Below are 27,511 nucleotides of genomic sequence, written 5' to 3' on the forward strand. Positions count from 1 at the left end.
CAAAAGTTAGTACGTTATCTGCCACCCAGCGCATACGGCTGACGGCGTGCTGTCCTGTGCATGCTGCCACCAGTTTACTTCCCCCCCAAAAAGGCCGTTCGTGCAGGGGGTACCGCTCACGAACGCCGCGGAGTGTAGGTGAGGGTGAGGCAGCAGATTTTTAATGTCATTTTAACTCTGCTGAGGACACCTGTGTCTAACCTGTGGCCAGGTCCCGTGGTTAGGGATAGCCATAGGTGTTAGGACCAGTTTAACTGCTGGTAGGTTAGAGCCACCCTGCTCTACGCACCCAAAAATGATGTGATCCCTCTTGCCCTAGTGGGAAGCCTTTTGCCATGCTGGTAGAGGGCCTGTATACGAATGTGGGAGGGGAGCAGGGCTGCCTGGGTGCTGGGGCTGTCCGCGCAAGCAGAAACGTGTAAAAAGTGCAGCTCTGTTCAGCTTTTCAATGAGGAAGCTGAGGCTAAAAGGCTGCCGGGGGATGGGAAGGCAGGCACAAGCCTGGCAAATCCTTTGAGCCATTTGGACCAGCGGCCGAAATGTATTTAACTGCTAGATATGAAACTCCAGCATTTCTCTTCCCCCCACCCCCCTTTTCAATTACCAGTTGGTCCCCAGGCCAGCAGCCCGCTGATTCGCTCCCAGCGCCTGTACAGCTGATGGTTCATAAAGTCTCTGTGCTAATCTAATCCCTAAATAGCTCTGGTCTCCATCACAGGCGCAGCGGCGATTTCGGTTCCAAATTGCAATTTTATTCTTGTAGCCTCTGCAAAAGTCAATAGGCTCCTGGAGGCGTTGCCTGCCCCTTGGACAGCTCGGCTGGAAAAGGGCTGTTGTCAACCCAATTTAACATGCCCTTCAGTATGGACAGGGCACGACCCGAAGCCTGCTCAGGTCGGAGAGAGGCTTTCCGGCGGTTCAGAGTGGGCTTTTGGAAGAGGGCTGCCGCAGGCTATTCTCAGTTTCTGCCTGTATATTTAGATGGGATTCTGTGCCTGTATTAGGGCCTTCTACTGCTTCTCATAACCAGAGTGTCTGAGCAACTCTGCATTCTTTGCATCCTTGCCCAAATTTGCACTTTTATTCCTGGAAGCTGTGCTGAAGTGCAGAGCTTGTGCGAAGGGAATGAGTCTGCAGATTTTGCTGTGCGAGCTGGCTGCCTGGTGGCATTGTACACGAAAATAACCAAAAACGCCAGGCTATTTTTAGAACTAGAGCATTCTCAAAAGCTTCCTGCCTTGATTTCTTCCCCCCCCCACCACCATTGTTCACTGCTTTGGCCTAGGCTGTTTTGCTCCAGGAGTGACCCCAAGAGTGTAACAGCCCCGAAGAAACGATTCTCAATTCCTGCGACACGGATCCTTGCGTTACCCTGTTGCACCCATGCCTCTTCTAGCAGGGCGTGAAATGCTGTTCCTTAGCTAGTCTTCGTGTTGGCGCTTTGGAAGAGCTCTGACACCCTGGGTGCTGGGCATGGTCAGCCGGGGTTTTGAAGTGAGACCCTGCGAGTGCGTTCTCTTGGGGAAGTTTCTGAGCAATTTTCACTTGTTATTCCAGGCCCCTTCCTCTTGAGTGAACACTGTGGTTAACAGGAAGATTCAGGATAGTTCTGAAATTTCTCGGAAGAAGAAAAAAAAAAAATCCCTGTAACGAGTACCACAAGGACGCTTCTTTGTGTCACAAAGGCGTCATAAGCTGAGTTGTCTTGATCTCTCCAGTCTCACCGCTGACAAATGATTATCCGGGCTGAGAAATGAGTCGCTTCCTGGTATAACATGACTAAAGCTTTGAAAACTTTTACCAATCTCTTTTGGATGCGCTGTTCGGTAGCGAGGGGAATCTCATTACAGCAATCACTGTGGAGCAATTGTCTCTATTTGGGGTGGGCTGGCTACCAGCCAAATGGTCTCGTAGCCCCTTCCCATAGCTCCCGGCTATGGGAAGCTGGCAATGTCCGAGATTTCCAAGCCTTTGGATGGAAAGCATGTTTACTGTAGTGAAGGACAGGGTATACTTGGGGGGAAAACAAACAGATTGTCCAAAAGGTGGAAGAATCAAGATAAAAATAGTGAACTCCATCAGTCGTTCAGCCCGTCTCTGTGAATAGTGCGGGTTGGTTTTCAGTTTTCTCAGGCTTTGTCAGGCACGGCTTAAATATCACGAGCGATTAAACTTCAAATTACTTCTGTAGCACGTCCAGTCAGGTCTTAAATGAGCACTTAGTGGGTGGCAGGATGCTGCTGTGGTCTATGTGGGTCCTGCGCAGCGGTGGCTGGAGACCCCTGAGCTCGTTCCGCAGCGGGAAGGCAGCTGGCAGGAAATGGGCTCCTTCCTTGGAAAACGAGTCAGTATTTCCTTGAGCACTGGGATTAGCAAAGCCTGGTTTCCCACAGGTTTGGGTCTTGTGGGCAATTGAAGCTTTTCCCACAACCGAGGCATTTGACATCTCTCTTCCCCCTTCTTCCCCTGTGGAGTCCCCGTTATCCCTGAGATACCACGGGCTTTGGGTGGAGCGGGCTTAAGGGTTGTCCTCCAACAACTGTCCTTTCTAGCAACTTAAGTTCACAAAGCAGGGGTGGATGAGGGACTCTAAGGTCTCTATTTCTCCATCAAAGAGAGCTGAAGGTGCTCAGAGAATTAAAGTGATCAAAAGTGTGTGCACGCACAGATACATATGCAGGGTGCATGTAGGAATGTCACCTTGTTAAGCAATTGGGTTAAAATTACTAAGGATGGATTTGAAAATCATGGCAGACTTCATCCACGTCATTTTTTTTAATAAACCTAGTGGAGGGGGTTGGTTGGTGGTAGCTTTCTGTTTGGCTTTTTCCCCCCCAATATATTTGAGAGGATTCTGATCACTTTTCCAGCAGAAAAGAAAAGCATCCAAAAAATTACTATTCAATTTTTGGAAAAACACTTTGGTTGATAGGTCTAGGTTGGCACCGCTACCAGTGAGACAGTTGCTTTCCTTGTCTGTTCCATAATCAACACGTTCATGTTTTATGTAGTGCCTGATCTTGAATTTTTGTACGAAAAGCATGCAAGATTAAATTCTGCTAATCTTGAAATGAGGATGGTGGGCATCATCCTGGCTTGTTTTGCAGAGGCAGAGCAGGACCAAAGTCCTGATTTTTGTTTTATGATCTGCCTGAGATGTTGGTTGCTTGCTAGCACCATCCCCATGTGGATCAGGCCTTAAAGACTCCATGTGGGCCTGCAAGTGTTACATGAGGATGAAAGGTTTCCTTTCTTCTATTTAACCGTAAAACTGTGATCCAAGGCAGTGGCATCTCCCAGATAACACCCGCAGCATCCAGGCATTTGCAGTGGGCAACGCTGCCGTTCGGTGCTGGAAGATGCAAACGAGAATTCCCCAGCCCAATCTTTAAACGTGCCAACTAGAAGTGGGGCAAATTCCTAGTTCAAATAAGGCCTTGAAGATGCTTGTTCTTATGGCTGAACACCAGATAAGCGACAATTAGAAAAGGCAATCAATTTGTGGCTGCTGTGGTTTTAGTTTTCATCTGATGCAACTGCAATCTGGAATACAAATCTTAATTTAGGACTACAAAGGGATTGTTCTTTCCGAAGATAACACGCACTTGTCCAGGCTGTTATCTTCCGTGAAAATTGATTGTCCCGTTTAGTGATGCCTTTGTTTCTCTGAGTTGGTTCAGGACGAGCTGCCAAAAAAGTGAACTGTGTTGAAGATGCTACTGGGAGAGGACCGTTAACTCTCCCTCAAAGCCTCGCTTCGTCGCCTTTCGCTTTTACGTGCTCCCCAATGTTCACGTATTTGCCTGTGTTCGGTGCAGGAAATGGGGATTTTTGAAAATCTGTTCTGGAAAATCCATTTTCTTCTCACTTTTAGTCAGTGGATATTAAGAAGGCAAAGGTCTGTTTTAAAAGCACGGCCACGGGAGCTGTGCTCTTTTCTGTATTATTGCATACCTGGTTAGGAGATGGGCGGAGATGAATTTGCTCTAGGCAAATGTATAAACCGTCCTTCAAGTTAGAGGAGGGAGCCTCAGATGAGCTTTTCCTTGCCCTTCCCCCTGGTGTCTTTTATCCTTTCCCCCTTCCTTTGGTCCCCTCCTGTCTCCCTAGATTTCTTTTTTTAGACGCTTACCTCCCTAGACACCACCTTGCTGGCTACCTTGCTAACAACTCTCCTATCTCTTAACCTAAAAAAGGGGCCAAAACAGGTCTTCTCCCTAAGCTAAAAAGCCATGCTCCTCGCTCTTCTGTATGTTACTGCGCTAGCGAGAAAACTCGGAGCAGCTGTCAGATATTTATGCAAGCCCTTTTCCTCTTCTATTTTAAGTTCAGTTTTGATCAAAAAAAAAAAGGGGGGGGGGGGAGAAACTGGCTTGGAAACCACAATACATTATTCAGAGCTCCCTGCTTCTTTCTCTGCGAAAGTAGGTGTGAGGTGTAGTGACAAAACACGCCGGGTGAGTCGAGCCCGCCGAAGGAGAGCAGCAAGCGGAGGATCGCAGACGCTGACTAGCCCCTTCGCGAAACCCAGCCTTCCTCCTTGCCCCAAAACGCGCTGCCTAGTTAATCGCCGTCTCCCTCGGAGGCCAACCCACAGCGAACTTCAGCCGGACGACGCACGCGACTCCGCGCAGCCCTACTTGCTTAGCAGTGCTCGGGGTTTGCCGTCCAAAGCAGCAGGTGGGGCGGATAGCAGGCTGCAGGCAGAGCCGGGCTACGAACCAACCGTTGCAGGCCCGTTTTCGGCTGGATTTAAGCCTCCCGCGTGAACTGCTCGGCGCGGCCTGGCATCGCAAACGGGATGTTGCAGGCGCGGGGCGCTCCATCGCTGTCCTGCGCGCGGAGAGGAGAGGTGCATGCTCCCCGTTAGCCTGACAGATGCTAAACGGTAAAGCTGCCGAGGGAAACGAAACGCAGCCAGTGTGGTTGAATTCACGGTATCTTTTATCCCGATTTATTCCGATTGCTGAGCCAATGGCTTTTACCAGGAACCCTAACGGGAGAAAAACGGCCTGCGTCACTGATGTGGAACGGCTGAGGAAATAGAGAAACTTTCCCTGGTTTTCATCTTGTTCACAAAACTCCTCTATGCTGGCCTGTTCTGTGAAGCATTTCAATCCGAGGATCTAACATGCAGTCAGTGGAAGGGATTCTGCCTTCCAGCCCCGTGTACTGCACCAGTGGGATGCGGACGTGCTTTGTGGAGCAGGGTCCTCACTTTCAAAGTGCCGCGCAGGTCCCGAGCGCTTTGCTGGTTGCGCACGGGTGTTTCAGGGCTGGGGCTGGCACGACAGCGTGCAGGAGTCTGCACTTCAGAGTCCTTCCTGCTCTGGCTGGAAATAAAGCGCTCACAAATTGAAGCAATGCATGAAAGCGTAATCGGGTCCTTGCAATCCCTTGACCAGCCCCAAATCCAGGAGGCACAGTGGTTTCGAGGGACTTTGAGCCTCTGCGGTCCAGGGTTGCATCTTTTGCAAGTCAGTCTCTGGCAGGGAGACCAAGGGTCGTAATCCCAAGGGGAGCTTTCCCATTCGCATCTGTGTGTTTTCGATTATGCCCTGCTCACTTCACCTCTCTTATTTAACAAGGCAACGTTATTTAGGGCTTGGCAATTAATAGATTTTCCACGAGAATAATCTTTCTAGCTTCTGAAAAATCATGGGGAAAGAACGAGTCTCATGTTCGGTGTTCTGGTCAGTGGGGTAACCAGAATGTTTGCTATACTAACTTTAGGATCTGTGCCTTGTTCTGGTAATAAAAAGAAAAAATACATAATTGACGCTCTTGCAAAACAAATTCCTGTAACCATTGGCGAGAAAAGTTTCAAGAGACTTTCTCAAGAGTAAATTGGGGAGGCTGCTGTATCAGCTCCCAATTTTAAAGGGCTGCTGTGCAAATTAAAACGTGTATTGCTGGATAATTCCTGCTGGCCTTATTGCGTACCTAGTGCTGAGGATTTCCTGCAAGAGGCTGAGCAGGGGACGCTCTTGCCTCCCTGTAAACGGGAAAGGATTCTTCCACAGCGCACGAAAAAAGCAAATTCATGATTCATGAAGGCTCTGGCCATAGATCTTGCAAAGAAATGCTTGGCAGCTTTAGAGAATAGCTGGGTTTATTTTAACCTTTAAGAATGACACCAATTTCACAGCTGTTAATGCTATGTGGCTCCTACGCTTTCCAATGCAAATTGCACATGAAGGGCTAATGCATTTTGATGAAGGGGGGGTGAGGCAGAATCTCCATATTAATGTGCCAATATCTTTGTTCTGAAGTGTTTAATTTTATGCTTTAATGAGAGATCCTCTCTCTGGTGAAGGCAAGCCTTTGCAAGAAACTATTTAGATATTTGCTAGTGTCATCAGGCTCCGGAGCAGGGGGAGGGAAATATTTTTTGCAAGTGTTGTTTTGTTTTGTTCTGTTTTGCTTCTGTGGCAAGAGCAGTTGCGGTGGGAGGCTCACAGAGATATGGTGGACCCTGAGTAAAGGTCTTGCGCAAAGCCCCTCGAAATCAGGGTTTGGTGTTAATTCTTGCTGCAGCCAAAAGAACAGTGGATTTTTGAGTGAGCCGCCCGGGAGAACTGCTGGCTGCAAGGACGGAAACAGACCCGAGGGATGCGTGAGCCCTCTACAATTTTGGGGTGCCTCCGCCTTCCCTTCTGCGGTACCAGCGTCTCTGAGCTGTTGCGCTTTCCTTGGGTGAACAGCCCTGTTACTGTGTGCAAAACCTCTGTGTGCCGTGAGCCTCAGGGATGGACCTGCTCGAGCGGAAGAAAAAGCCCTGGCCCTGGGGTGCAGGTACATATTGAACGCAAGCCGGCCAGGCCAGCGGTTGGTGATAGAGGAGTGAAACCACGAGCCTGTCGCAGCAATGCCCCTAAGGGGCTGTTTTCCCTTCCCCGGATGAGCGTTTCCACTGACGAGCCCGGGCCGGAGTACCTGGAATTGAGTGCGGAAAGTTGGTTGTGTATTTGATATGTGATGCACATTTGGTCTTAATCAAGATCCCGTTGAGACAGGCAGTCAGGATTTAGGGCATAGGATTTCAAATAATACCGGGCTATTATTAATAATCGCTTTTCATCATGCATTGCATTTACAAGCTAGAAAAGCAGCCCAGCAGAAATACACCAAACTACATAATTGCTTTTATTAAAAAATCAAATTATGCGAAGTGAATAAATCATGTAGTACAGTAATATGAGAAGTCCTTTTCCTTGGCTTCATTTACGTTAGCGATTAACTCAAACACATCATGAGACAATAGTTGCGACCTCCTGTTGGGCATAAAACAATTTTGCCTTAAGACACGCAGTGGTCGTGACACGATTAATCCTTTTCTGACTTTTGCACGAATCCCGGAGACGGTGCATCCCTTTGTTTACCACCAGAGTGCTGAGCGGCTGCTTTCTCTTGCCGGGTTTACGGAGGAAGGCTGAAGCCTGTAGACGGGTTTGAGTGGCCGTGTCGGGGCAGACACCCAGGTAACTTTTTAATTGAATCCTGCCTTTTGGAATAAGTCCTGACGTTGCTTACGCCGGTGCAGCCGGCATTATTCACTTGGCCTAAGCAAATTAAAAGGTTCTGCTTAGCCTCTCCCTTCCTTTGCTTTTATACTGTCAGTGTAATTGAAGCTACCGCTGGGTTATAACTTGGCGATGGGGACTCGCATGCAGACAGCGCGCGGCGCCGCGCCAGGGTAACGGCCCAGACGAAGGGCCGATGCTGCGTTGGGCAGCTGCGCTGCCGCCCACCTGTTGAGCAGCGGGTCCAGCTCCCGCGCCGTCCCCGAGCATCCCCGAGCTCGCCTGCCACCGGGAAGGGCCGGGGCGGCTGCGTACGTGTGCGCGCCGGCGTCGCCGCTCCGCGCCGCCTTTCGGGAGCGGGCTCCTCTGCTCGCAAGGAGCAGCCGTGCAGGGAGAAAGCAGCGGAGCGTTGCTAACTCCCGAGGTGGTGCAGTTGCTCACGTCCCTCCGGAGCGGAGCGCGTGGAGGCTCCGGCGGTGGGGTCGGGAAGGTGGGCAGGGATCCGGTTACAGCGGCGGGGGGCCGCCGGCCAGCCGCGGGGCCGGGGGGTGAGGGGGGATTGGTGCAGGGCTCCCCTCTTCTCTTTGTCTTTTATTTTTTTTTAAAATCTTTCTTCTTTCCCATATTTCTCCGTGAGGTTTGACCAAAACCTTGCCGCCTTGGGAATGGGGCTGCAGGGGCGCAGCGGGTGCGCTGTGCGTGCCCTGCTGTCAGCTGCCGACACCGGGCCAACTCGCTCGCAGCTGACCACGGCTTTCTCTTTCTCTTTTACACATCTGCATGCACACTTATATGTATAGGTATATATGTTTGTGTATATGCACACACATATATGTATCAGCTAGAAAACAAAGGTTTGGAATGGAAACGCCTGCACTTTGGGGCAGCATTTAACCCGTAAGGGAAGCTAGGGAGAAAATTCTTCCTCGCACCTAACACTGGGCTTTTCCTCCTGGACGAATGGACCTTCTTTTGCTTTTTTTTTTTTTTTAATTTCATTTTTTTGCTTTTCTATTTTTGGGGGGCGGGGGGAGTGTTATTTTTCTTTCTGCTCTCTCCAGGTGTGCTCTTCACCCTCCAGGGCAGCTATTAACGGGCTAGAGGAGAAAGGAAGATCTTCAGGGGAAATCCTCTCCCATCATGGGTGTTCTTACCGTGTCCCTAAACCTTCTAGTAACGGCCTTCGTGACCCTGGAGCAGGCAAACGGCCGAGCTGCGCACAGCCCAGCGGCTCCTGCGCTGGTTCTTTCTTTCTCCCATCTAAAAGCCTGAGTACGAAGGATGAGACAAACTCCTCCATCCCCCATTCAGTGACTGTGGAAGGGAGGTTACAGGGGGATTTTTCAGTACCTGTTGCCTTCGCTGTGCAAGGTGACGAATGGAGATGTGCCCTGGTACCGCAGGGCTCGAGGGCCTCGCGTAGAAATGCTCGTACAAGTCTCCTGCCAAATGTGACGGCAACTCGGTATGGGTGCTTCGCTCCCTGCGGCGCTTTCCCACTTTCTTAAAGTACGGGCACGCTCCGCAGGGTCTCTTTGGAGACTTCAGATAAAACGTCTCTGATGTTTCAGCGTTTGCACGTGGCCCGATCCAGCGAACCACACTATGGCGTAGTGCCTCTTCCCATTTCCGAACTCAGCCTCATCTTGCAGCTGCTCACCTTTTACTGATGTTTGTGATCAGGACTGGTTGCTTTAAACGCAGCCAGCAGGTACAAATACTAAAACTAGCTTGGATGTCCCTAAAGGAGTGTATCAGCCCTGCAGTAAAGCTAGGGGAAAGAATAGAAAATGTGTTTGAGGAATTTAGTACCTGTATAAACTACTTGCTACTCTCTAACTTTTCATTACGGTTTGACTCCCATCAGGACGCGTACGTGTTTGGAGGTCAAGGGCAACCCGGTTTGTTTTGCACACTACTTCAGCTCGGATTGAAACATTAGAAAAAGTAGGAATGTTCACCTTGGAGGGAGGAATCAGATTTGAGTTTGAAATTCAAATCTGCGGAAAATGCAAAGCTTCCACTCCAAATGGGACGTAGATAGAATAGTGATTCATCCCCCATTGAAGTCAATGCCAGAGTTGCTTTTGATTTTAATCGGAATCAAACCCCGTGGGATTATTCTCACTTGCAAACTGGACCGGTCCCATTAAGTAGAGAAGCCACAGCGCTTTTGCAGGGTTGGGTGTTTTCTTTTTTAATTTTATTTTTATTTAATGAAATTGGCTCAGTGTCACAGCACTGGGACGAAACACAAAACCCTTCTGTTTGAGTGCTTTTCGAATATTCTTGGAACATCTGGCACAGCTGTTATTTTGACCCCAAGGCAGGAGCACAACCTCGCTCCTGCTCCAATTCCAATTGGAGCTGACACCAAATATGCCAACGAGAGCGGGGCCGCGCAGCCCAAACCGCGTGGAAGAAATCGCAGCTCCGTGATGGGGCGAGCAACCAGACCAGTCCCGTTGTCACGGTTATAGCTGTCAAACCTAGGCAAAGGCAGACAGGAATGAGATAAACCAGTGGACGCTGTTTCTGGAGATCTGCAAAGGAAGAAGTTACCTCTGTTTTTCTTTAAATTGCTTCCTTATTGTTTTTTTTTTTAAGTCAGCCACTCGTAAACCCAAACGAATGCACACAAGATGAGTTTTGCACCTCCACTTAAATCATATTTGTAGAATTAGTTCATGTACTACTGAACGTGCCTTCTCTATATGGCCATATTTCTGAATTTGCGTGAGCTTCATTTCCTTGTCTTGCATCACGGAGACGATAGCGTTTTCCCTACAGAAAAGATTGTGGCGATAGCTCAGATCGGAGTGAAACAGACGCTGGAGATCCAAGCGGAGCTATCTCATCTCTCCGATCAGTAATATTTGATATCTAAATCTGACTTATTCTAAACAGCGGGAATTTGTAACTTTTTATCTGTAAATCTTCTTTCTCCGTGCACCTTCCTGCTTTCGTTTCAGCTCTAAGACTTAACGCTCCTGCTTATGCTTTCATCCCTTAAGTAGTCAGAGCCTTAAATTGTCTCTGGCATACAGGATAATCAGTCCGCTCGTGTGTTAAGCCTCATTATGTGCCTATTAAAATGAAGATTGAATCAAGCATGAGGGTGCCTCCGCTGCCTCCTTCCCTTATGAAATCTGCAAAAACAAGCTGGGGGGTGGGGGGGGGGAAGCAACCTGACCATGTTTTCTGGAGCTTGACTTACAAGCGCGCCGCAGCAGGAGGGGCGCGCGCCCGGGACAGCGCGGGGCAGGTGAGGAAGGGGCGCGCGGCGGCTGAGCGCCGGGGGGCGCAGGGGTGGGCGCCGAGGCGGGTGTTTGCCTGGGTCCGCGCGTGGGCTCGCCGGCCCCCGCACGCCCTTTGGCGATGCCCGGAGCGGCCGGGGCCGCCGGGCTGACCCCGCTGGGCGAAGGCTCGAGGCAGGCGTCTCGCAAGCCCCCCCGTGGTACCTGCTGGGGGAAACCGCCCCTGCCCTCCTTCCCAGCTGATGCAACCCTGCTATAAATGCATGGGAAAATGCCTTCTCTTAAAGGGCAGGTGACTTGGGGGGAAAGATGTGGGGCTGCCCTTGAGCTCCGTTAAGCCATAGGAAGCCCCCCCCCGGCCTTGCCACCGCCTCGCCGGCGATTAACTTTGCTGTTATTGTTGTTTGGCAGGTACTTTTAATTGGCTGGAAAATATTCTTCCTGTGAAGTTGCAGTTTTCTGGGGCTTGAATGAGTCCAGTCTGCCATTGGCTGTGCCCGGCGCCTCCGGATTGGCTCTGCCGCCGGCGGGGGGACCGATAAGGCCGGCTATAAAAGCCCTGGGCTCGCAGCCGGTCCCCCAGCGAGCGGGAGCCAGCAGGGCCGGCCGAGCGGGCGCCAGCGCTTCCCCAGCCCGCACGCTGCTCGCTCGCCACCAGCGCCCGTCCGGATCCACATCTTCCTTCGCGCCGATAGTGGGAGAGAAGAGACGCGCACACACACACGCACCAAAAAAAACCCAAAAATCCCCCAAAACCACACTTAGCGGAAACTTGTCAGAGAATGCTCCTAAAGTCTGGTTTGCTGCTGCTGCTGGTGATCAGTGCGTCCGCGTCCTACGAAGCCGAGCAGAATGACTCTGTGAGCCCCCGGAAACCCCGGCTCGCAGCCCAGAACTCAGGTAACGGCCGCCAGCGGGGCGCTGAGCCCCGGCCCCCTGCCCTAACCTGCTTCAGGCGGCTCTGCTGCCCCTTCCCCTTCTGTTTTTTTGGTTTTAAACTTTGCGGCCGGTAGACCCAAGTAGTGATTTAAGGAGAATAGCGGTGCATAGCGAGAGAAGAAACCTCCTCGTTCTGGGAGCCGGGGCAGGGAAGCAGCGTGTGCTCTGCTTGCAGGATGTAATCCCTTCTCTCTCCTCCTCCCCCATCTCCTAAATGAGTTCCGTGCACTTTTTTCTGTTTGCCCTGCTTGCATGTGTCTCTTTCTTCTCCCGTCGCAATTATACTTTAGTGTCAAATTCCTTGCTTATTAGGAAGTTGATAAAATCCTCAGAAATTTGACTGAACCATTGTTCTGCCAAACATCTGTATATTCAAAGAGGGAGGAGAGAGATATGCCACTTGGAAGAATGCAGTAACCTAGAAACTGTCCACTGCTAGCATTTATTTTTTGAAAGCCGATTGCTATCAGTTAGATGGTACCGTAAAAATACGATTGTGACATTTAGCAAACTCGCTTTTACAATGGACAAAAAAAAAAAAAATTGCTGGCAGGTCAGCACTAGATGTCTCTACTTCGTGCGCTATAGATGCTTAGATAAGTTGGGCACATTGTCTTCAACAATGGAAACCAAAAATCTGTCTCCTCGTATACTGAAAAGATATTAGGTCTCTAATTTGGAGCTCATTAACAGATGTCTTATTTTAGATCTGCAAGGCTCTGCAGCATTATACTAGGGTGTTTGCTCAATTTCCTTTTGTATTTGGTTGCTATAGAAACATGGGGTCTCACTCTTGCACGGTGCCTAAAACAATAAAAGCTTAATGCATACTAAGTCTGCTGAAAGCAAAGTTATAATTTGAACCTGTGGAAACATAATTATGGAAATGACTTGTGCGATGGTGAGGTTACGAACTGGGGCGAGGATGATCTTACCAAATATTTCTCCCTTCAGGCACGTAAGCAATAGCGGAGCATGGAGGGGGGGAGGAGGATTTTTTTTTTTTTCCTTTTCTGTAAAGACCCTAGTTATAAGATACGTCTTTAGGCTACGACTTAGTTCTTAAAAAGGTGTGTCCTCTTTGGTTAAATGCAAGCCCTCACTTTTCCCACACCTCGTACCTTGCTGCGAAACACGGGGTTTGCATTTCTTCCTAAAGAATGTCTCGTAACATGATCTGCAAAAGTAATGAATATGCCTTGCACAGACACATAAGGGGACAGATGTTCAGCTTACCAAAAAAGGTTAATCCCTGCTAACTTCAGGGCAGTAGTGTGGCAATACTGCTGATTCATTGTTAAAACGCATAGTATCTGTACTAAAAAAGACGGGATGACACGATAGCCTCCTGTTCAGACTAACCACTGCCTCAGTGATTTTAATTATACATGGTCATCTCCATTACCTTAACTTTCTCTGGCTGAGTCTCGTCTCTTTGAACATCTCCGGCAGTATGACCTTTCTTGGCTACGCGTGCCAAATGCTGGTACCATGGTAGTATTTAGCACCAAGCTACTCATTCAACTCCTTTGTAGTGCTAATAACTAACACGCAAACTAAAATCTTATTTCTAGATACTTTTCCTTTCTTGGAACAACCCCAATACCTCCAACACCAGCAAAAGCAGGGCTTCCCCACAGTAACTACAAATCTCATGCGAGCTTATTGGCAATCGGCATCAGTCCAGTCTCATTTTTGAACGCGGCTGGAGGCTGGCAAACCGCTCTGCCCTTCCTGCGGTCCAAGGCTGCCCCGCTGACCGGAGCTCCTCCTGCGTCCACCTTCGTTACTTCTGGCTTCTGTAAAGGACCTCTGAACGACGCGGTAAAAGCGGGCAGTCACAATGAGGTCGAGGCAGGCCTGCAAATCTCCATCTAGCCAAAGGCCATGGGGTACCGCCTGTCTCTCAATCTGTACGTAGCTGACTCGAGCAGCTAGGTTTCACGGTGAGAGTTTCTGTTCCTGGATTTACCCGGGATCCGTTGCGTGACTCAAGTTAATACCTCGCTTCAGCAGTGCCTCCTGCCCTGTCCCGCCAGCCCCCGAGGAGCAGGAGCGCTGCCGCTTGCCTGCCTGCAGCTGGGCAGGACTTGGCGTACGCGCTAAAGACGGGCAGCCCCGCTGTAACACTCCTCCCCTGCCTAACCGCCCGCCCGTGGCTCTCTTTCCAGCCGAGGTGGTTCGCTGCCTGAACAGTGCCCTCCAGGTGGGCTGCGGCGCCTTCGCCTGCCTGGAGAACTCCACGTGTGACACCGATGGCATGTACGACATCTGCAAGTCCTTCCTGTACAGCGCTGCTAAATTCGACACTCAGGTACAGCAGCAGTCATAGCGGGACAAGTATAAGCTCTGCCTTTGAGAGCTTCCTTTTTTTACGCCCCAGTTCAGCAAAGTACTTTTTCAAGTCCTGGGGCACTAACGCACGTGTTTAAATGCCTTGCTGAATTGAAGCCTTAATTTCTCTGGTCTCATGAAGGTGGGCTCTGTGCAGCCTTAACCCTTAGCTTCTTACAGCCCTTGCTGCCGCTTAGATACTCCTGTGAACCATGGTTTTGGTTTTTTGGCCACAAATGCATCCTTCAGGGATACTTTCTACAGTACATTTTCCACATACTGTATGCTATGTGTGAGGACTTGGCAGGGAATATTTTGTGGGGCGGAGAGCTAAGTTTCCTCTTCAGGAGGAAATATAAACGTTCTTCTAACAAAGTAAGTCTTCTGACTGTGTGAGCTGGCACAGGCATGCGATTTGAATTGGAAGTCTCCAGGCCTGGGAATGCGAGGCCAGATCAGCCTCTCTGGAGCTGCAGGCGCTCGCAGCAGAATAAATAGGATAATATCAGGGGACTCTGGCTCTGCGTACTTTCTTTTTTCTTCGTACTTTCTTCCCAAACGAGCACACCGCCTTGTTCCCTGCACTCTCACCCCTGGAGACAAACTTAAAAGCACTTGCAGCATCTCGCGATCCAGAAAACCAGCTGTGCTAAATCCCGGGGACGCAGTGAGTGGTTCGGCCCCCTCACAGAGGGCAGAATTGGCCCATCTGTGATGCTGGCACTTGTAGGCCTGTTCATGCAAAGACTTCCATTGCTTAAAGCTTTTGGGAACAGGAGCTAACTGCTCTCTCCAGACCACGTGCATCCCAACGAAAACTGCTGACCGCTGCTGTGAATGTAACCGCGCACGAGCGTTGAGGGTCCAGTTCCCTGCCGTGTTTGCCAAGCGACCTCCAGCAGGTCTAATTGCAGCAAGGATAACTAGCGGCAGCCAGCTACAGCAGAATATCTGATAATGTATTATTTTCTATGAACTCTGTTGCAATTTAAGGTGTTTTTTCCCCCCCCCCACCTCCCCAGGGAAAAGCTTTTGTGAAAGAAAGCTTGAAATGCATCGCAAATGGAGTTACATCCAAGGTTTTCCTTGCCATCCGGAGGTGCTCCACTTTCCAAAGAATGATCTCTGAAGTGCAGGAGGAGTGTTACAGCAAGCTGGACATGTGCGGCATCGCGAAACGGAACCCCGAAGCAATCACCGAAGTTGTCCAGCTTCCAAATCAGTTCTCAAACAGGTATGTGCGGCTTTCCGGAGCCAAAAGATATCAAATGCAAAAACGTGAAGCACAGAGAAAGAAATGAAAGGAACTGGGTTGTCTAACTTCTTGCAAGCCCTAATATAGCTTAGTCTAAATAATACTCTCTGCCTTCTCAAATTCTTGTTAAGTTTTACCAGCATTCTTCTGATTCTCGCTCTGGTAAATACTCTTATAAACACCTCCAGGGAAGAAACATAAAATTAACTAGACATACATTACTTCATAGCCCGGAGTTTGTTTGAATAGTATAGTTCTTTTCGCTTGAACGCGATACAATGGTAAATAGAGCTTTTAAATATCAAAGCATTTTGACTAGTATAGTACCTCGGCAATATGGACCCCTTAGGAGCTTCTCAAGAGCTATTACAGCTTCATTCTCTTCTTCAGACTAGGGCCATCTCCTTTTTTCTGTTCATATGGCACCTAGTACGTGAAGCCTTGCTCTGGGACTTACTGTAGTAGCACGAAGCACTAGGAAGGCTTGAAAAAGGGAACCAGCTCATAGGCTCATCTATAACCTTATTCTGTCACGATGCAGTAGTTCGTGTTTCTAGGGATAATCTGGCGTTCATAATGATCTCTTCTGAGGTTTTTTTCACCCTCGTTTCTTTTTCGATAGCAAAGGCGGCCTGCAGAAATGGGCACGCCACACTGTTGTCCGGTGCCTTCCTCTGAGCCCAGCAGCGCCCTGCCTTGCTGTCCCCATCCTGCAAGGACAAGGGATAGAGGGAGGCTTCAGGGAGCTGCTGCAGTCTGCGCAGTCACGCTGCAAGGGTGAAGATTTCTCCCTCTAAATCCTGGAACAATCAGTGCTGAGTCTTGTGATTGGGATAAAAGGGATCTTTTCGAACAGTTTGAGTAAATGCGCTCTAGAAGTTGAGCGCGACCAGACCAAGCTGCAATTTGACATGTTGACTGGCTGCGGCGAATGCTAGAGCTCCTCTGAGGAAGCTCTTTGACCAGCTTAAATCTAGAAGCCTGTGACCCCCCCCCCCCCAGACTTTTCCTGGCGCGAGCATGCCAGAGGCACGTGGAGGTTGCATCTGTGACGCAGCCCACCTTGGGGTGGCTGTGGGAGCACTGGGGCGCAGGGGGGTGCCCGGACGCTCCCGCCGCCGGGGAGGCTGCAGCACCGTGATAGCGGCGGTGGCGCTGGACGTGTCCCCGACGGTCCCCGCGAGCGCTCAGGCCTGAAACGGGGCCGCTGGCTCGCGAGGCGGGGGCACCTCCTCCCCCACAGCCGCCAGCTCGTGTCAAAGCCAGAGGATATTATGACATGTTGAGTAACAAAAGCAGCAGGATTTCCCAGCTAATAGTTTACATTAAGGTCTCCTAAAGCATCCTGCTTTCCCAGCCCCTGTCCCAACATAGCCACAGAATAAGAATGTGCCACTTGGCCTGGGACGCTGAGGGGAAGTAGTTAAAGGTCATAGCATCTTCCTGTGATTTAATCTCATGGCAGGAGCGGTGCAGAAGGAAAGCCTTTTTTGCTTTTGCTCTCAGTCTGGCTACTGGAAGAGGTTGGTGAGCGGTTAGCCTGCAGTTACAGCTGTGAAAGCCAACGCGCTATGTTTCTCTGAAGCAGCCGCAGCCAGCAGAGCACAGCACCGACACGTTTCCAGAGTCTCGGTAGAGGCAGACCGATTCAGCTGGATGCGTGGTTCGCACAGATGTGTTCATCATCATCTCGTGTGCATGCTTCAGACCTCAGTATTAGCACTGCCGGGTTATGCATGCCCTGGGCTCCAACATGCTTAAGCCCAGTTTTTTGGGGTTTTTTTTCACTTTAAGTGCAGCAGAAACCTTAACCTCACCTGACCTCTGCTGAATGCTGTAAAGGCCAGAGCTGAGAGTTGGGAAAGGAGTTTGAATGCGAACTCTCATTTCCCTCTTCCTTCCCCTCCTCCTCCCACAGGTTACTCTCTTCTCTGCTCCTATGGAAAAATGTCATGGTGACCTTAAAGACTTAAAATAAGTTCCCAGAAGTTGCAGGCAGCAGTAGTCCAGCAGCTGTGGAACTACTCCTCTTCTCCCAGCTCTCTCCCCGTTCGGAAGCTGTTCTCTCCGCTTTGTCCTGTCCGGGGCAGTCGGGCTCTCCTTGCCGCGCCAGGCGTGCGCGCGGAGCCGTGCCGCTTGCGCCGTAGCCCTGGGGAGGATCGCTCGGTGGAGCCCTGGTCTCCGCTCGATTCAAGCCGAGCTGGGGAAACAGATCAGCACCATTTCCTGGCTCCCTCCTGGAGCGAGGGAAGCGTGCTTGAGGCCCGCTGGAAGGTGAAAACGCAGCAGCCGGCCGTGGAGACGGCGGGCACAGAGCAGGGGAAAGCATAAGGTCCTCACTGTAATTTAATGCTTGGTCAGCTTGTTGGAAGAGACTACTGCCTGTATGCCCTAAGAATCTGTCCCCAGTGAATACGTGCATCTGTCAGGCTCTCAGACTCGCCCCGAGCCAGCTTCTTCCTCCTCCGATCCCTTTCTTCCTGCTGTGCGTGAAAGCGAAGGGCGGGAGGGAAGGGGATGCTGCCAGATCTCCTTGGAAGCATTGAGAAGTGCAGGGATCGTGGATTCCTTTGTAGGAGAGGTCGTGCCGGCTCAGACCGGTGGTCTGTTCAGGCTGTTATACTGTCTGACGAAGGGCAATGCCTGTCTGTCTTTGAAAAAGATGCAAGAAAACTCTTTTCTTCCTCCAGCTCTAGAAATTCTGCTCGTTTAGCTGAGAGTAAAACGCTCACTTAAGCCGGTTACTGCCTCAGCTTAGCTGCTCGCTGTTATCTGCTTCCTGCTCCATCAGTGTGACGTCGAAATAAGTCGTGTTCCTAGCCTTACCTTTTAGCGATAGGGCAGCTGCTCACTTAAGATGACTAAAGTGGAAGTTTGCCAGGTTATGTTGTTCCCTCACTATGTCACGAATTCATCGGGGCACAGCATCTCCAGGACGAAGGCATCTGTTTGGTACAATGAGAATACGTAAGTTGTGTTATGGTGACATCGATCTCAAACATCCCGAGAATAACTTCACAGTTCTGATTCTCTCAAGCTTGTCACGTACTGAGGAGGGTCTCCTGGCTGAGGGTCAGCTCTTCTGTTGTTTCTTTGGTCTTGCTGAAAGATGCATTGAATTAACAGCTGGTAACTCTTGCACAGGTATTACAACAAGCTGGTGAGAAGCTTATTGGAGTGTGATGAAGAGACTGTCAACACCATCAAGGACAGCTTGATGGAGAAGATTGGTCCCAACATGGCAAGCCTCTTCCACCTGCTGCAGTCGGATCACTGCTCGCAAGCCCACCCGCGAGCAGACTTCGCCAGGAGACGTATCACTGAGCCTCAGAAGCTAAAACTCTACTTCAGGAACCTCCGAGGTGAGGGGTCCGTCCCAGCCCACGCCAAGCGCGCCTCTTCCGAAAGTGCGTAACCCCGCCGGGTCGCGCGAATGGGTGTGTAAGGGATGCTAAGCACTACCAAAGCTGACGTCTCTCTTCTAGAAGAGTAATGCACCCAAACCAAGTGTACTGTAGCTAGTTTTAATAACGACTAGGAACTGGTTTTAGATTTAGTCATTGATATTTTCTATTCCTCTTGAACAAACTTTTGCATGGATCTGTGTTCAGTGTCTCAGCTTTCCAGCCGTCAGAGTGTCTCCATCTCTTTTTCTTTTCCCCCAGGAAAAAATATCCAAAACGATCTTAGTCTTAAATATAACCATACAGTAGTCAGGCCTTCAGACAACAAACTCAAAATGTACTGTAGCGCTAGCACCATTGAAGTCTGAAGATTTGGCACCGCGGAGAATAGCTTATTCTCCCTCGTAGTAAGCTGGTAGGCGATGATAGATGCACTAACAACTATTGCACATCCTGAAGATGGCAATGGAATTCGTGTTATGAATCTGTGCTGGCCATGGACGAATATGAATGTCATATTCCAGGTCTCTTAGTGTCCTACAGTCCTAATCCTTCCACTGCAGCTCCTCTAGCTGGTTAATTTACCAAACTTGCTAGCTGTGGGTGGTTGTAGTTACCGTGATCTGGCACCACAGTGCAAAATGAGCTAAAGCAACCTCTCCCCCACCCGCCCCCCCCAAATCAGCAGAGGAGCATTTTGTACTGTGGAAATCAGTAAAGGAAGTGCCGGTCTATGGGTAAAGCTAGTCAGAAGGTTACATAATCTTGCATTGTATTTAAAAGCTAACATCTATGTACTGTATTTAATTGTCTAAAGCTTTAAAAGAAACCTAACACAAACAAACCCTTTCTTAAGACTAGAGTATTAAAGGTCTTGCTCTAACTGTGGTATAAATAGTTTTAAAATCTGTCATGTACTGTACATAAATTCCACAAGAGTCTGCTTAAAAGAAGCAGAATATAATAACTTTATTGCATAAACTTAGTTTTGTAAGTTAGCTATTTTTTTTTCCTGGAAACAGTATCTCTGTCATATTCAAAAGTTCGCATTCTACTTTGTGGCCTTTTTATAGTGGAAGAGAGAAGATGTTTAAGACAGAAACGATGAAGACAGGGCCAGAAACAAGCCTCTCTTTTCATAGGTAACGTGAGTTGAGACTGGCCAGTCCCGTCTCCGCAGAGCTGCCGTGAACCTTTAACCGTACCCAAGGCAGAGCCCTGCAGGAAAGCTGCTGGGGGCGTTATCAAAGGCGGACAGAACAACTGCTTTGGCATCTCATAGCTGCCACGGGGAGTAAAAATTTCCTTAAAAAGGCGATTTCTGGGGAAAGGCAGGTTTTTCCTGCAGCTCTCTTGAACTCTGAACGTGAAACAACGTGCCTGTCTTTAAAAGGACACACGCAGCACGGCTCTGGCATCTGCCTTTGCTCAGGCGCAGGCCTGCAGCGGCGGCAGCAGCCCCGTGCCCGGTGCGCCGCGCTGCGCGGGAGCCTGGCCGGGCTGCGGGGAGCCAGGCAAAGCCACAGCTGCTGCTGCACGCTCCCCCTCTGCCCGCTAGCGTCCATCTGCGGGGTGGGTGACTCTTGCTCAACTAGTTAGAGAGCTAATAAAGGAGGGGTCTATTTTCCTTTTCAAAATCTAAAGCAATATAACCTTTTTTTTTTTTAACCACAAAGCCTTTAAACAATAACTTGCTGCTAATACATTGAAACCAGATGCAGTGGCAGCATTGCTAATATTGCTGTCTTCATTAAATGTAGCCCAAAAGTGCTGTCATAAAATTGCAAGCGGCAAAAAATGTTGCTGACGGTGGAGGTTTTTGGGGTTTTTTGTTTGTTTTACTTTGTTCGAATACTCTGAATCGCGCAGTCCGGAGCAAGCAAGGCGCGATACTGTAGCTTGTTCTGAAATCTCAGTCAGGTATATAGAGTGCAACCGAAGGAAGTTTTGCCAGGTGAAAACCAAAGGTGCTGCCCCGACAAGTTTGACGTCCGCTTGGGGAACGGATCGCAGTTGGTTTTGCCCGCCGCGCGGCACCCTGTCGGCCCGAGGGGTACTGCCAGGCCGGGAGAGCCGCTGGAGCGCGGATCGCTGTTTGGGGAAGCAGTTGCAAAAGGTTTTTAGCTGAGGCGCGGGGCAGCCGCCGGGGCAGCGCGCGGGGGGCACCTGGCAGCCGCCCGCGTGGGCGAGAGCCTCCCGCCGAGGGGCCGCTCGGTGCATCCATTTCTGTGAAAACCCAAAGAGTCGCCAGAGCTGATTTGGGGCTGGGGGCAAGGCTCCGGTTACCCTGAACCTTAGCCTTTTGGGTTGTCGAAATTAGGATTTTTTTTTTTTTATCCAGTGGGAATTTAAACTTCCCCCCCCCTCCCTTTAATACGGGTGGGAAGAGGAGCGGGAAAAGACTTCCCGCCGGGTCGATGCGCTCTGGTCTCGCGGGAGCCTGGACCTCCTCACCGGATTGTTGAGCTGCTTAATATGTCACTTTTTCTTTTTTTTTTTCCTATGCTAAAGTAGTAAGGAAGCCACAAGCACACCCAACATCCATAAAATGAAAAGGCCAGGGGTTCGCCTTGCCTCGCCTTGGCCGTCCCGCCTCGGCCGGTGCCGCGCAGCTCGCCCGGTCCGCGGAGGGCGCCGGGGCGGTGGCGGAGGCGCTTCCCGGCGGCTGGAAAGGAGGCCGACTTGTCGGTGGGCGAAGTAGGTGAGCGAGATGCCCCTGGGGACGGGGAAATGATTCTCCATATTATGTCCGGCTATCTCACGTTTTATTTAATCTCTAATGCTTTATTTTTTTAATCTTGCGTTCACTGCAAAATGATTTCTCTTGGGGGGGGGGGCGGGGAGAGGGGCTTATCTAGAAATGTTTGCATGATTCTCATTGTGATTTGTTTGCACTTTAGATGTTTTGTGCCATTATAAATTTGCATTATGTATTTATAATTTAAAGATACCTAGAGGGGGGAGAGAGTTTGGTTTTTTGTTTTTTGCTGAGTACTGGAATAAACAGTGAGCATATCTGGTATATGTCATTATTTATTGTTTAAATTACATTTTTAAAGCTCAGTGTGTTCATATAAAGGTTATTTGAAACATATCATAGTAATGAGAAAGATGCAAGTTATTTTCTTTGCTTATTTTTATAATTAAAGATGCATAACATAATGAGGCCTATGTTGGATTTTTCTTCTGCAATGAAATAAAATGTCAGATTTAAGATTTTTTCAGTGTCTGACTCTTTCGTTGAACCATCCTGCCGCTGCTGAGCTCCGGGGCGGCAGCGCGACTACTGCGGGGGCTCTGGGCGCGCCGAGCGCGGCGGCCTTAAATCCTGCAGCGTAGCAGGCGCCGATCGCCCGTGACGCCCGAAGAAGCAAGAGCGAGAAGCGGCTGAGCGCGGAGTAAATGATTCCCGGCGTTGCCTTTCGGCAGCCAGACCACCGCTCCCGCGGTCCCGGCTGCAGCATCCCGCCGCGGCTGCAGATCCCCGCGCGAAACCCCTTTCCTGAAGCCCCTCGCTTGTGTAGTGTGAATAAGACACGATTTACCCCGTCGGGCTACTGATAGTAAAATTAAGGCAGAAACATTTTTTTAGTGACTGCATCTATGGCAGCGTTGCAGGGAGAACAAAGTATCTTGGTTTTTGACTCTGATGTGCCTGGAAGCGTGCCTTTATGCTTCATTCAGGATAGCGCTAATTCCTGGTGGAAGACCAGAAAGGAAAAAAAGTGCAATATTCAGTTAGCAGACTGAGTCAGGCTTATTGCTTCAAAAGCTATTGCAAAAGTAAGGAAAAAAAAAAAAAAAACCCTACTTTCCCCATCATGTTGAAGCATGACTTGTTCGAAAGAATAAAAATTAATGATACAGTTGTATTAAAAGAAAAACGACCAAACCTTGTGCTTCTGCTGTGTTTTGTCCAGCCAGGACCACGGTTTCTCACAAAACCCTTTCCTAACGTGAAAACGGTAAAAGCAAGGAAGGCTCGCGGTGACGGCCGCGGACATCGCTTCCGAAACGGAGCAGCAAACAGGCAACGGCTTCGGCTCTGTGCGCCCTGCGGCGCCCTTTTGTTTCATTTTTGGGTTTTTTTTTTTTATTTAACGTTTCCTTACAAACCAAGGGGAAAATCCTTTGACCCTTCGCCGTGCCGAGCAAGGAGCGAGGGGGCTCTCTGGCCCTTGAAACGACGCGGCACGAAACAGGGGCGAAATTTGGGGACGGCTTTTGCTTCCTGCGGACTAAGAAAAACAAAAAGCAGGGGTGGGGGGGGAAAAAAAAGACCTCTCCACAATATAGTGAAGGGCATTGTCTTTGCCGTCGTGATTCAGCCAGTATGACCGAGAATATGAAAGAAGCTCAAAACAAAAAAAAACGAAGTCAGATGTTTAAAAAAAAAAAAAATCCAAGGCAGGTTCAGAGGGGCGGGCTGCGGCGCGGGCGGAAGGCGCCCGGCCCAAAATCCCGCTGGCAGATGCTGGGGTTTGTCACCCTTCCCCGCGCGGCCGGGGCGCGGGCGGACCACGGCAGGCGTCGAAAACCCCGCTGCCTTCCAACGCACCAGCCTTTTCCCAGAAAGCCGTCTTTTCCCCACCAAGTCCGCAGCAGGCAAACTGACTCCCTCTCTTCCCGGCCGGGAGAAAATGCCAGCTGCTTCCTTGGACTTTTCATCAGTTGGGTTTTGTTTTTTGGTGTCTCAGCGCTTGGAGCGTTTTTTTGCTACGAACGCAAATCCCCGTTCGCCTCGCAGTGAGCCGCGGTGCTCGGATCGCACCGAAAAGCTTTGCGCAATTTCACTCCCAGCTGGGGAATTCAGACAGTGCAAACTAGCGGAAAGAGCGAGTTTTAGTGCGGCTATTTATTTTTATTGCTGTGCTGATAATTAATTCTAGCAGTTATTCCAGGAGGACTTTAAAAAAAAAAAAAAAAATCTTTGTCTACGGATTTATTTGCTTAACCGTTTCACATGTGTCTCCTCGAATCGCTTTATTGGCTGGCTACGGTTTGCATGAGCACTGCTGAACTCATTGCACCTGTCTAACGCCAGCGCTGACGGAGCTGGGGCGGGGGGGGGGACCCAGCCCGGAGCCCCCGGGAGAGGCGCTGGCGTCCCAGGGCGCCCCGTAAGGCCGGGAGCGGCGATGCCGGCACAAGGCCGCTGCTGGTGTCTCCTCTGCGCCGGGCAGGCGGGCTGCTCCCCGCGGCGGCTGCGTTCCCGCACCCAGCGCAGCCCCCCGGTGCGGGGGACAGGCAGCACCGGGGGGGGGGGGGGGAGGACGCCCCACCGGCATCCGCCACTGTCGCGGTGGTCCAGGCGGTTTGCAAGAGCCCCGGTTTGCAGGTGGCGGGTACCCAGCAGTTCTTTAAAAGTAGACTTCTTTTTTTTCGGCCAGGCCATCTTAAAACTCGGGGCATCAAACATCAGCTGGGAAAACCTGTGGCTCGCGCTCGCCCTGCCGCATCGCTGCCGGCCGCAGCCGCGGCCCCATCTGCCCCGCACCGCGTCGCCCAGCACGCCGGTACTGGCCTAACCTGTAAGAGCCTCTCTTAATTTTGCAGCCACCACAGCCTGCATCTGTCAGCAGCGGTAGCAAATACCTCCCCGCTCCAGACTCCAAGTCCGCGGCCCGCAAGTGCCTCGCAGGGACGCGTTTCTCGCCGCAACAGCAGTGCTCTTTAAACAGGCTTTAAAGGAGCTAAAGAGACACTCGGCAGCCGCCGGCCGGGCTGGTGGGGCTGGCAAGGGGCACGCTGACCTCGGCTCCTTTGCGCAGGCTGCCCCCTCCGCAGCCGGGACGTTTGCAGCTTTACGGGGCTCAGCGCTTTCCTGGCTGCTGATGCAGCAGCGCCTCGAAGCAACAGCACCCTCTGCCGCGACGGTGCCTGAACCGGCACCAAGCAGAGCCAATACACCCATGCGTGTGCTGATACACCTACGTGCATGCCGATACACCCGTGTGCATGCCAATACACCTGTGTGCATGCCGATACACCCACGTGCATGCCGATACACCCACGTGCATGCTGATGCACCCACGTACATGCCGATACACCCGTGTGCATGCTGATACACCTACGTGCATGCTGATACAGCCGTGTGCATGCTGATACACCTACGTGCATGCTGATACACCTGTGTGCATGCTGATACACCCACGTGCATGCCAGTACACCCATGCATGTGCCGACACACCTGCCGGATGCGACTGTCTCCCAGTGCTGTGCCTGCCGGCTGCCTTGATTGCACGGGGAGGGATAACACGAGATCTCAGTGTTTCACCCAGCAAGCGCCGGGCCCGACCCGTGCTTCAGCCAGCTAAACGGCTCCGCGGCGCAGCAACAGCCCCAGAAAACCGTGAACTGCAGAAATAAATACTGGGAACTTGGCATCTGTGGAGACCAGCAGCGACCACATCGGGACGGTGTGCCGGTGCGGGCTCCGAAGCCGAGCCGGTCTGGGCAGCGTCAGCAGAGCGCCGGCACCCGCGGGCTGGCCCCCGCGCTGGCCAGGAGCGCCGCCGGCTGCCCTCCCCGCAGCCCGCTGCGAGCCCTCAGCTCCCTCCCGGCAGCCTCGCGGCGTCCCTGCTCGGTAACCTCCTCTCCAAGTTAACTGAGTAATGCAGCGAAACCTTAGCCGCGCTGCTCGCAGGCTGAAAACGAAACGCCGTGCAAGCGCGCCAGCGGGCCGCCGGGCATGCCTGCGGGGCGGCCCCCGCCCCCACGGGTGGTTTTGAAAAGGCTCTTCCTTTTGGCAGCTTTTTAGCTGAAAGTGGAAAATTACACAGATCACCCTTGGAACTGATGGTTATATCATTAATCATGCTTTTTAAAAAAAAAAAAAAAAAAAAGCCAACTCCCAAAGCAAATGCCACAAAGGCGAGCACCAAATAGCCTTTTCAGGTTGACTTCCAATTGCTTTATCACGTATTTCATCCCATTCCCAAAGGCTCAGGGCTGGGCCTCAGGAAGTTGCTCACAGCCAGTTTATATATTTTAAGGGTGGGTAAGCTGACAAATAGGAAATCTATGACATGCAATAGCTGATAATGCATGATGCATTTCCCCCTGCCCTGTGAATTACTTGAGGCTACGCTTTATTTAAATAGCATCATGCCCAGAATTGCAACGCACAGCATCCCCAGATGACATCAGAGGGAAAATTAAGCAATTCCCCTTGTTTTTGGCGCTTTTTTAGCTCAGATATTTTAAGTCGCTTTTTTGGCCCGATTCCCAAGTGATCTTTCTTCAATTTAAATAAATGTCTCCGAATTAAGAAAAAAAAAAAAGGCAAAACAAAACACTACACAAAACAAACACATGTGGTGAGGCACTCAGTTGTTCCAAAGCAGCGAGCAAAGCCAAGCAGCCGTGCCAGGCCCTGTCCGCCCACTTAACCGAGCCTGTCAAAAGCAATAATAAACAACACTTGTGCGGCGCTCGACGCGTACGCCGCGCCGGGCCGCGCTCGCTGGGCCCGCCGGCAGCGCGGGAAAGCGCCTGGGGCTCCTTCGGCCCCGCCGCCGGCCCCGCGTGCCCTCGCCCGCCCGCTCTCCTTGGCGCCCCGGCGCGGCAGGGCCATCGCTGCCATCGGCCTCGATGCCCAGGGCAGTTTCTGGTGGTGTCACAAGCGCCCGTCTCCAAAGTCGGCATCCGAGGCGAGGGGCAGCGTGGGAAGCGGGAGCGAGGAAACACCGGGGGATATATGAGCACCGGCAGCAAATAAGTAAATAAACAAAATATCGCGGCGCCAGCCGGGAGCGCCCGGCCGCCCCAGCAGCACGTTGCGGCAATGCCCCAAGTCAGCGCCTTGTTGGTTTTTCCACCAGGTTTGTGCCAGTGCAAAGGTCCCAGCTGAAGTTAAGCAAGCTGCAGGGCAAGGCACGATTCCCCCCCCCCCCTTTTTTTTTTCCAGGAGGCTCCGCTCCGTGCCCGAGACGTGCTCAGCTGAGCCACTGCTCTTGTGCCATCTGCTGACCAGAGACCTGTCCCGGCCCTTCCATTCCCCAGGACGGTATGGGACTGCTGCAGACGCCTCCGTCCGGCTCCTCGGTCCAGCCCCGCAGCGGAGACGCCGTCTCTGCCCCCGCTCTGCCGCGCCGCCCCCGAGGACCCCGCCATCCCCTGGGCTTGCGGACTGCAAACTGCCCCGAGAAGACAAACCCAAGCTCTCCTCCCCGCCCAGGAGACCTTGGTCCTTGGCCGAGGACGCCCTCGGGCTGGGTGCCCCCCGGGAGCCCCCGGCCTGGCCCAATGGGTGCTGCAGCCCGCGCGTGGCGCCCCTCGTTGCCCAAGTGAAGGGGGGAAAGGAGCCGCTGGTTAGATGAAGACTGCGGTCTACGTCGGGCTGCCTAGCAAACGTGACTAATGGGCAGGCGTGAGAGAGACCCCCCAACACCAGCTAATCACCAAGGTGTGAGCGTACGCCAGCGGCTGCCGTAGCTGTAAAAAAATCAGCTCGTCTAATGCGGCGAGGCCAGAGCAGCCCTGAGCGCGTCCATCTGCGAGTCCCCACGTCTCCCACCTGGCAGCACCGGGGCGCACCGGCTTGCTCGGCACGGAGCACCAAAATAATCCAGCCTACAAATAACTAAGTCCCCTGCTCACCAGCTGGTGAGACCGCGCTTACCGCTGGGGACCGCTCTTAACGCCGAGCGGCGTTTTGCTCTGCCGAGCGCGGCGCGCCGCCCCCAAATCTCGGCAGCGCTCTCCAAATCTCGGCAGCGCTCTCCGGCGGGGCGCTCGGAGCGGCTCCCGGCCCGACGCTTCCCCCCCCGCCGGCGCTCAGCAGCGACCACTAAAAGC

The 27,511-nt window shown here is 51.5% G+C and overlaps 1 protein-coding gene across 1 annotated transcript; it reads left to right on the forward strand.

Annotated features, from left to right (window-relative positions):
* The first annotated feature begins 11,242 nt into the window (after positions 1–11,242).
* Positions 11,243–22,455, forward strand: STC1 (stanniocalcin 1). Its single transcript, XM_009665652.2, has 4 exons — positions 11,243–11,680; positions 13,891–14,033; positions 15,076–15,287; positions 18,453–22,455. Exons 1-4 carry the CDS (start codon positions 11,563–11,565, stop codon positions 18,721–18,723), a joined length of 744 nt encoding a protein of 247 aa, XP_009663947.2. The 5' UTR covers positions 11,243–11,562; the 3' UTR covers positions 18,724–22,455.
* Positions 22,456–27,511: the final 5,056 nt, after the last annotated feature.

The sequence above is a fragment of the Struthio camelus genome, chromosome 27 (assembly GCF_040807025.1).
Source record: "Struthio camelus isolate bStrCam1 chromosome 27, bStrCam1.hap1, whole genome shotgun sequence".
NCBI classification, from domain to species: Eukaryota; Metazoa; Chordata; class Aves; order Struthioniformes; family Struthionidae; genus Struthio; species Struthio camelus.

Excerpts from the sequence above, each read along its gene's own strand:
- STC1 (XM_009665652.2), top strand. The coding sequence starts at position 11,563 with ATGCTCCTAAAGTCTGGTTTGCTGCTGCTGCTGGTGATCAGTGCGTCC. Across the intron at positions 11,681-13,890 it reads GCTCGCAGCCCAGAACTCAG|CCGAGGTGGTTCGCTGCCTG; the intron begins GTAACGGCCGCC and ends CTCTCTTTCCAG. Across the intron at positions 14,034-15,075 it reads CTGCTAAATTCGACACTCAG|GGAAAAGCTTTTGTGAAAGA; the intron begins GTACAGCAGCAG and ends CCACCTCCCCAG.